The 10,254-nt window shown below is 52.5% G+C and overlaps 1 protein-coding gene across 1 annotated transcript in view; it reads right to left on the bottom strand.

The window, feature by feature from the left end:
- Positions 1-968: 968 nt before the first annotated feature.
- The window catches only part of LOC138355825 (MAGE-like protein 2), a 17,822-nt gene continuing 8,536 nt past the window's right edge, over positions 969-10,254 (bottom strand). The window contains exons 4-5 of the mRNA XM_069311359.1: positions 1,704-1,901; positions 969-1,230 (exon numbers count right to left, since the gene is read on the bottom strand). Coding sequence (XP_069167460.1) covers positions 969-1,230; positions 1,704-1,901 — 460 coding nt within the window. The remainder of the gene's footprint in view (positions 1,231-1,703; positions 1,902-10,254) is intronic.

The raw sequence follows: 10,254 nt of genomic DNA, 5'->3' as shown, positions 1-10,254 counted from the left end.
TAATGTGAAGACCTCCTGGAACCTCTTGTTGAGTTCCTCACACACCTCTCTGTCATTCTCTGTATACCTGTCCTCGCCTGTTCTAAGTTTCAATACGTGTTCTTTCACTGTTGTTTTCCTTCTGATGTGACTGTGGAGTAGCTTTGGTTCGGTCTTGGCTTTGTTTGCTATATCATTTTCAAAAATTTTCTCTGCTTCTCTTCTCACCCTGACGTACTCATTCCTGGTTCTCTGGTATCTCTCCCTGCTTTCTGGTGTTCTGTTATTCCGGAAGTTCCTCCACGCCTTTTTGTTCAGTTTCTTCGCTTCCATACATGCCCTATTATACCATGGATTCTTTTGTTGCTTCTCGGATTTTTCCCTTTGGGCCGGGATGAACCTGTTTACTGCCTCCTGACACTTTTGGGTAACATAGTCCATCATACCCTGTACAGACTTGTCTCTGAGGTCTGTGTCCCAAGGTATTTCACTTAGGAAACTTCTCATCTGTTCATAATTCCCCTTTCGGTATGCCAGCCTTTTGATTCCTAGTTCTTTTTGGTGGGAGATAAGTCCTAGTGTGTGTGTGTGTGTGTGTGTGTATGATGAAAAATGTGTTAGTTAGTAGTTAATAATAGTTGATTGATTGACAGTTGAGAGGCGGGACCAAAGAGGCAGAGCTCAACCCCTGCAAGCATAAATAGGCGAACACACACACACACCCATAAAAGCAGTCCGTAACAGCTGCCTAACTCCCCAGTACCTATTTACTGCTAGGTAACAGATCAGGGTGACTGAAACTCTGCCCAACTGTCCCCGCCCGGTCCCGGAATCGAACCCTGGCACCCAACTACACAATGACCTGTCGGTTAATACCAACACCACTGCCTGAATTAAGTAGTTATCCACAATGTCAAAAACGCCTTGATCTCTTCATCAGAGGAAAACGCCTTGATCTCTTCATCAGAGGGAACGCCTTGATCTCCTCATCAGAGGGAACGCCTTGATCTCTTCATCAGAGGAAAACGCCTTGATCTCTTCATCAGAGGGAACTCCTTGATCTCTTCATCAGAGGAAAACTCCTTGATCTCTTCATCAGAGGAAAACGCCTTGATCTCTTCATCAGAGGAAAACGCCTTGATCTCTTCATCAGAGGAAAACGCCTTGATCTTTTCATCAGAGGAAAACTCCTTGATCTCCTCATCAGAGGAAAACGCCTTGATCTCTTCATCAGAGGGAACTCCTTGATCTCTTCATCAGAGGAAAACTCCTTGATCTCTTCATCAGAGGAAAACGCCTTGATCTCTTCATCAGAGGAAAACGCCTTGATCTCTTCATCAGAGGAAAACGCCTTAATCTTTTCATCAGAGGAAAACTCCTAGATCTCTTCATCAGAGGAAAACTCCTTGATCTCTTCATCAGAGGAAAACTCCTTGATCTCTTCATCAGAGGAAAACTCCTTGATCTCTTCATCAGAGGGAACTCCTTGATCTCTTCATCAGAGGAAAACTCCTAGATCTCTTCATCAGAGGAAAACGCCTTGATCTCTTCATCAGAGGAAAACGCCTTGATCTCTTCATCAGAGGAAAACGCCTTGATCTTTTCATCAGAGGAAAACTCCTTGATCTCTTCATCAGAGGGAACTCCTTGATCTCTTCATCAGAGAGAACTCCTTGATCTCTTCATCAGAGGAAAACTCCTAGATCTCTTCATCAGAGGAAAACGCCTTGATCTCTTCATCAGAGGAAAACTCCTTGATCTCTTCATCAGAGGAAAACTCCTTGATCTCCTCATCAATGGAAAACTCCTTGATCTCCTCATCAGAGGAAAACGCCTTGATCTCTTCATCAGAGGAAAACGCCTTGATCTTTTCATCAGAGGAAAACTCCTTGATCTCTTCATCAGAGGGAACTCCTTGATCTCTTCATCAGAGGGAACTCCTTGATCTCTTCATCAGAGGAAAACTCCTTGATCTCTTCATCAGAGGAAAACGCCTTGATCTCTTCATCAGAGGAAAACGCCTTGATCTTTTCATCAGAGGAAAACTCCTTGATCTCTTCATCAGAGGGATCTCGAGGCCGAAATGTCAATATGTACCCTTCACAGTCAATACATTTAATATGGTGAGTGTTGACCCCTGAAGGTCAACACTCTCACTAGTGTGTTGACTGGGGGAAGTGTTGAGAGTGAAGCACACTATATTGACCCGCAGTGTGCTAGTGTTGCACTTCCCAGGACCAGACTTTTTGATTACCAGTTATACCCAGTGGGTACAATACCCAGTGGGTACAATACCCAGTGGGTACTATACCCAGTGGGTACAATACCCAGTGGGTACTATACCCAGTGGGTACAATACCCAGTGGGTACTATACCCAGTGGGTACAATACCCAGTGGGTACTATACCCAGTGGGTACAATACCCAGTGGGTACTATACCCAGTGGGTACAATACCCAGTGGGTACTATACCCAGTGGGTACAATACCCAGTGGGTACTATACCCAGTGGGTACAATACCCAGTGGGTACAATACCCAGTGGGTACAATACCCAGTGGGTACAATACCCACTGGGAGCCTCTTGGGTATACTGTACCCCTCACAAGAGCCTTACAGGAGTCTCACAGGAGCCCCACAGGAGTCCCACAGGAGCCTCACAAAAGCCCCACAGGAGCCCCACAGAAGCCCCACAGGAGCCCCACAGGAGCCTCACAGGAGCCCCACAGGAGCCTCACAGGAGCCTCACAGGAGCCTCACAGGAGCCCCACAGAAGCCCCACAGGAGCCCCACAGGAGCCTCACAGGAGCCCCACAGGAGCCTCACAGGAGCCTCACAGGAGCCTCACAGGAGCCCCACAGGAGCCTCACAGGAGCCCCACAGGAGCCCCACAGGAGCCTCACAGGAGCCCCACAGGAGCCTCACAGGAGCCTCACAGGAGCCCCATAGGAGCCTCACAGGAGCCTCACAGCCTCACAGGAGCCTCACAGGAGCCTCACAGCCTCACAGGAGCCTCACAGGAGCCTCACAGGAGCCTCACAGGAGCCCCACAGGAGCCTCACAGGAGCCCCACAGGAGCCCCACAGGAGCCTCACAGGAGCCTCACAGGAGCCTCACAGGAGCCCCACAGGAGCCCCACAGGAGCCCCACAGGAGCCCCACAGGAGCCTCACAGGAGCCCCACAGGAGCCCCACAGATGCCTCACAGGAGCCCCACAGGAGCCCCACAGGAGCCCCACAGGAGCCTCACAGGAGCCCCACAGGAGCCCCACAGGAGCCCCACAGGAGCCTCACAGGAGCCCCACAGGAGCCCCACAGGAGCCCCACAGGAGCCTCACAGGAGCCCCACAGAAGCCCCACAGATGCCTCACAGGAGCCCCACAGGAGCCCCACATGAGCCCCACAGGAGCCCCACAGGAACCCCACATGAGCCCCCACAGGAGCCCCACAGGAGCCCCACATGAGCCCCACAGGAGCCCCACAGGAGCCTCACAGCCTCACATGAGCCCCATAGGAGCCTCACAGGAGCCCCACAGGAGCCCCACAGGAGCCCCACAGGAGCCTCACAGGAGCCCCACAGGAGCCCCACAGGAGCCCCACAGGAGCCCCACAGGAGCCTCACAGCCCCACATGAGCCCCACAGGAGCCTCACAGGAGCCCCACAGGAGCCCCACAGGAGCCTCACAGCCCCACATGAGCCCCACAGGAGCCTCACAGGAGCCCCACAGGAGCCCCACAGGAGCCTCACAGCCTCACATGAGCCCCACAGGAGCCCCACATGAGCCCCACAGGAGCCCCACAGGAGCCCCACAGGAGCCTCACAGGAGCCACCGTCGAGCCTCCATAATTAACTAACACGGCAGCTGCTCTTCATACCATAACAAAGCCTCTTTTGTACGGCAAGTTTAGCCGAGGGAGAACACGGGGGGGGGGGGGGGGGGTGTTGTCCCGTCTCTACACCTTCACCTCCAAGACCTCTCCTGGGGTATGTGCCCAACGCACTCCGTGCCCAAGACCTCTCCTGGGGTTTGTGCCCAACCCACTCCGTGCCCAAGACCTCTCCTGGGGTGTGTACCCAACCCACTCCGTGTCCAATACCTCTCCTGGAGTGTCTACCCAACCCACTCCGTGTCCAAGACCTCTCCTGGAGTGTCTACCCAACCCACTCCGTGTCCAATACCTCTCCTGGAGTGTCTACCCAACCCACTCCGTGTCCAAGACCTCTCCTGGAGTGTCTACCCAACCCACTCCGTGTCCAATACCTCTCCTGGAGTGTCTACCCAACCCACTCCCTGTCCAAGACCTCTCCTGGAGTGTCTACCCAACCCACTCCGTGTCCAAGACCTCTCCTGGAGTGTCTACCCAACCCACTCCGTGTCCAATACCTCTCCTGGAGTGTCTACCCAACCCACTCCGTGTCCAAGACCTCTCCTGGAGTGTCTACCCAACCCACTCCGTGTCCAAGACCTCTCCTGGAGTGTCTACCCAACCCACTCCGTACCCAAGTAAACCAACAATCCCCTAAGGTCTTCAGGAGTTTACCATACACAATTGACTTAGAAGCAACAAATTGTATAAACTGAAAAGAGCAAGATGAACAACTTGTAACGATGTTCAGGCACTTGTAACCATGTGTTATGACCGAGGGCTTGTGAACCTTGCCAACCTTGTATATCCTGGAGTGTGCTATGCCCTTGAAAATGGGACATGATCACGACATACTAAATATTTAAAGGCTCTGGAGATGTCAACGAAATAGAATGTCGTATAGCAAGGGTTGTAACAGTGACTTGAGACTAAACACAAACCCACAGTATTAGTACACACGGATTTTGTGTGACGGGGGTAAGAAAGGTCAATCCACCAGGTGACATAGACAATCCACCAGGTGACATAGACAATCAACCAGGTGACAAAGACAATCCACCAGGTGACAGACAATCCACCAGGTGACAAAGACAATCCACCAGGTGACAGACAATCAACCAGGTGACAAAGACAATCCACCAGGTGACAGACAATCAACCAGGTGACAAAAACAATCCACCAAGTGACATAGACAATCCACCAGGTGACAGACAATCCACCAGGTGACAGACAATCCACCAGGTGACAGACAATCCACCAGGTGACAAAGACAATCCGCCAGGTGACAGACAATCCACCAGGTGACAAAGACAATCCGCCAGGTGACAGACAATCCACCAGGCGACATAGACAATCCGCCAGGTGACATAGACAATCCGCCAGGTGACATAGACAATCCGCCAGGTGACAGACAATCCACCAGGAGACATAGACAATCCACCAGGTGACAGACAATCCACGAGGTGACAGACAATCCACCAGGTGACAAAGACAATCCACCAGGTGACAAAGACAATCCACCAGGTGACATAGACAATCCACCAGGTGACAAAGACGATCCACCAGGTGACACAGACAATTAAACCAAACTCATTACACTTATTCAAATAGGAAATATAATTAACTACATGGGCTTAATTACCCAACTACATCATTCAATATGAGGGATAAAGTGGCGGGAGATGGCCAGGTGTGTGGCGCTTAGTCACAGGTGTTACACATGTGTGTCTGCTTCCCCCCCCAACACACACACCCGTCAAACACACACGCTAAACAAAAAAAGATTTACAATTGATGGCAACGCCATTGTAAAGGAACGGACAAGAGGGTGCCAGCGTGCAGACAAGAGGCTGCCAGCGTGCAGACAAGAGGCTGCCAGCGTGCAGACAAGAGGGTGCCAGCGTGCAGACAAGAGGGCGCCAGCGTGCAGACAAGAGGCTGTCAGCGTGCAGACAAGAGGGTGCCAGCGTGCAGACAAGAGGCTCCCAGCGTGCAGACAAGAGGCTTTCAGCGTGCAGACAAGAGGCTGCCAGCGTGCAGACAAGAGGCTGCCAGGGTGCAGACAAAAGGGTGCCAGCGTGCAGACAAGAGGCTGCCAGCGTGCAGACAAGAGGGTGCCAGCGTGCAAACAGAGGCTGCCAGCGTGCAGACAGAGGCTGCCAGCGTGCAGACAAGAGGCTTCCAGCGTGCAGACAAGAGGCTTCCAGGGTGCAGACAAGAGGCTTCCAGCGTGCAAACAAGAGACTTCCAGCGTGCAGACAAGAGGGTGCCAGCGTGCAGACAAGAGGGTGCCAGCGTGCAGACAGGAGGGTGCCAGCGTGCAGACAAGAGGGTGCCAGCGTGCAGACAAGAGGGTGCCAGCGTGCAGACATGAGGGTGCCAGCGTGCAAACAAGAAGGTGCCAGCGTGCAGACAAGAGGGTGCCAGCGTGCAGACAAGAGGGTGCCAGCGTGCAGACAAGAGGGTGCCAGCGTGCAGAAAAGAGGGTGCCAGCGTGCAGACAAGAGGGTGCCAGCGTGCAGACAAGAGGGTGCCAGCGTGCAGACAAGAGGGTGCCAGCGTGCAGACAAGAGGGTGCCAGCGTGCAGACAAGAGGCTGCCAGCGTGCAGACAAGAGGGTGCCAGCGTGCAGACAAGAGGGTGCCAGCGTACAGACATGAGGGTGCCAGCGTGCAGACAAGAGGCTGCCAGCGAGCAGACAAGAGGGTGCCAGCGTGCAGACAAGAGGGTGCCAGCGTGCAGACAAGAGGGTGCCAGCGTGTAGACAAGAGGCTGCCAGCGTGCAGACAAGAGGCTGCCAGCGTGCAGACAAGAGGGTGCCAGCGTGCAGACAAGAGGCTGCCAGCGTGCAGACAAGAGGCTGCCAGCGAGCAGACAAGAGGGTGCCAGCGTGCAGACAAGAGGCTGCCAGCGAGCAGACAAGAGGGTGCCAGCGTGCAGACAAGAGGGTGCCAGCGTGCAGACAAGAGGGTGCCAGCGTGTAGACAAGAGGCTGCCAGCGTGCAGACAAGAGGGTGCCAGCGTGCAGACAAGAGGCTGCCAGCGAGCAGACAAGAGGGTGCCAGCGTGCAGACAAGAGGGTGCCAGCGTGCAGACAAGAGGGTGCCAGCGAGCAGACAAGAGGGTGCCAGCGTGCAGACAAGAGGGTGCCAGCGTGCAGACAAGAGGGTGCCAGCGTGTAGACAAGAGGGTGCCAGCGTGCAGACAAGAGGCTGCCAGCGTGCAGACAAGAGGGTGCCAGCGTGCAGACAAGAAGGTGCCAGCGTGTAGACAAGAGGGTGCCAGCGTGCAGACAAGAGGCTGCCAGCGTGCAGACAAGAGGGTGCCAGCGTGCAGACAAGAGGGTGCCAGCGAGCAGACAAGAGGGTGCCAGCGTGCAGACAAGAGGGTGCCAGCGAGCAGACAAGAGGGTGCCAGCGTGCAGACAAGAGGGTGCCAGCGTGCAGACAAGAGGCTGCCAGCGTGCAGACAAGAGGGTGCCAGCGAGCAGACAAGAGGGTGCCAGCGTGCAGACAAGAGGGTGCCAGCGTGCAGACAAGAGGGTGCCAGCGTGCAGAGGGCCACAGGTGGCAGGAGTGCCATGGTGAGGGTGGTGAGTGACGCCTGACACGAGGAACACTCTCCATGCTAATGTTATCACCGGAGCTCACTGTTCCGCTCCCGATATTCTCTCTACACCGCTGCCAGGCGCCCTCCCTGGGAGAGGCAGTAGACGCACCTTTGGCACCCCTCTGCCGCTCAAATGTTTCTGGCGCTGACCAGAGATTAAGATGTAAGAGGAAGGAAATATATTAAGTAAACGTCAGTGCGTAACATAAAAGTATACACTCAGAGGACGAGCATCTTATAAATGTTAGTGGGGGTGGGATGTCGACATTTTGTGACGTGACGTGTCGCTGGCGAACATCCTAACGCGTCACTTGAGTTGCCACAGTCGTCAGGAATGGACGTACGTCACTATGTCCTGGGAAGATGGAAGAATACGGTTCTGGATAAAGAGTTTGAGTGAGTGCTACAGTGTACGACTGATGAGGCAGGTGCCGGGCACGTGACATACGTCATTTCTCAGTATTTATGAAGATATTAGAGACGACTCAAAGGCTGGTGGTGGTCGTGCCTGTGTTGGACTCTAATGTGTTATATCCTAGAGTGGAGGAGAGTAGGTAGGTATTTCTGAGTTGAGCCTGACTGGTGACATTGTGTGCTCATGTCAAGGGGCGGAGCCTTGGGCGGTTATCGCTGCTTGATTTCGGTGTGGACTCGTGCAGTAGTGGGGAAAGACCCTCCGCGGCACAGCCGGAGTGTTGAAAGGTAAGTCGGAAGGAGTAGTTTATTTATTGTAAAAACATTTATTTATATCTTATTAGGGAAACATGTAATTATGGATTCATAATGGAATTACAGGTTTGTACGGGAGAAGTTAATAATGAACTATGCGTCTGAAGAAGAGTTTATTGTGAACGCCAAATGGGAGCTGAACTGTGAGAGTGGAGCAGAACTTCCAGTTGAGGAGAGGAACTCCATTGTTGTAGTGGATCTTCTAGTGTAGGGCAGCTACACGTTTCTCTTGTGAAGCCGGTTGGAAGAGCTTCACTGACATTCGCGTGAGACTTCATGTGCAGCAGATTGGAGGAACTGCAGGAGTACCTACCTGATTTTGAGGACCCAGATAGATGTGCTTAGTAGTGGGCCTTGAGGAGTAGAACAGAGGATCACATAGACACATTGATGTATAATGGAGTGTTTGTTTGTATATTGGCATGAAATATGCAGTGAAAGGTGAGAAATTTATTTATTTTCTTGTTGGAGAGATATATAAGTATAGGTGTACCAGGTACTTCAGCCCCAAGCAGTGAGGGGGGGCAGTAGGCTGTGAGGTGAAGGTTGAGCAGCAGCCTAATACGGTTACTGGATGGAGGTCTGAAGGAATATTGGAGTGTTATCGGTTGGTAGCAGCCCAGGAGGCTGCACTGTAATATTATTCTTATATTTTCTTGTATATATATTTTGATGTAAAAAATGTTTGCATGTTAACAGCTGATTTTTGCCCTTGTCCTGTGTTTAGTGAGACAGAGAGACACGGTTGCAAAATGGTGGACAGAAGTCAGTGACACCACAAAGGGGATTTAGGAGATCATCCTATAACAAGGAGAGTGTGTGGGGGAGGGGGGAGTCACAGCGGCTCGAGTGGGTGTGTACTCATGACAACTAAGCCAGTTTGGACCCGCACCACTGAATAAAAGTGATGCTGAACCCCTCTCCGAGAACAAGGCAGTTACAGGGGGATCTCCCAACTAATTACAAACACTCCAGTGTCCATTGGTGGTCGACTGACGGCAGCAGACGTGTGGTTGTCGTGGTCGGTCATATTTTATCAGGGAATGGTTGGGGGTCTCTGTTGGTCGGTAAGCAAGAATCTGTTTGGTTCTATAACCAGTTTTATAAATCGCAACCCCCCCCCCCGCGATACACTCAAAATGTTTCTGGCATGTTGTATAAAACAAGATCATTAGTATTCCTGTGACATATCAGTGCGTGTGCACATTTTTCAGAATACAGCTAAATTAATAAATTTTCCTCAAGATTTCAAATTCAGAATTGTAAATATGAACGATTATCAGGGAATGATCAATCCGTCCAAACCTCCAGTCGCATTGTGACGTATACTTTACCAGCGGCCAAAAACAGTCGTACTGAGAAGTGATGGCAACTCGCGATATCCCGTTTTCTGTTTGTGGCTCCTCTGGGAGGTTAAGTTAGGGCATTTTAGTACGACAGTTTCTTGATGTTGGGGACATTGGTTAAGAACCGTGGCTCTTTCTTCCCTTACTATTATACCTACATCCCTCCCTCCCTCCCTACCTACCTACATCCCTCCCTCCCTCCCTCCCTTGCTATATCCCTCCCTCCTACCCTACCTACCTACATCCCTCCCTCCCTTGCTATATCCCTCCCTCCTACCCTACCTACCTACATCCCTCCCTCCCTCCCTACCTACCTACATCCCTCCCTCCCACCCTACCTACCTACATCCCTCCCTCCCACCCTACCTACCTACATCCCTCCCTCCCACCCTACCTACCTACATCCCTCCCTCCCTCCCTCCCTTGCTATATCCCTCCCTCCTACCCTACCTACCTACATAACCTTGCTATATCCCTCCCTCCTACCCTACCTACCTACATCCCTCCCTCCCTCCCTACCTACCTACATCCCTCCCTCCCTCCCTACCTACCTACATCCCTCCCTCCCACCCTACCTACCTACATCCCTCCCTCCCTCCCACCCTACCTACATCCCTCCCTCCCACCCTACCTACCTACATCCCTCCCTCCCTCCCTCCCTTGCTATATCCCTCCCTCCCTCCCTCCTCCTTTCTTGCCTCCTCTCGTCTCTTTGTCTTCTCCTTCCG

Source organism: Procambarus clarkii, chromosome 69, assembly GCF_040958095.1.
Source record: "Procambarus clarkii isolate CNS0578487 chromosome 69, FALCON_Pclarkii_2.0, whole genome shotgun sequence".
Classification (NCBI taxonomy): domain Eukaryota; kingdom Metazoa; phylum Arthropoda; class Malacostraca; order Decapoda; family Cambaridae; genus Procambarus; species Procambarus clarkii.
Note: the sequence above shows the minus strand (reverse complement) of the source record. Positions and strands in the feature narration are given on the sequence as shown.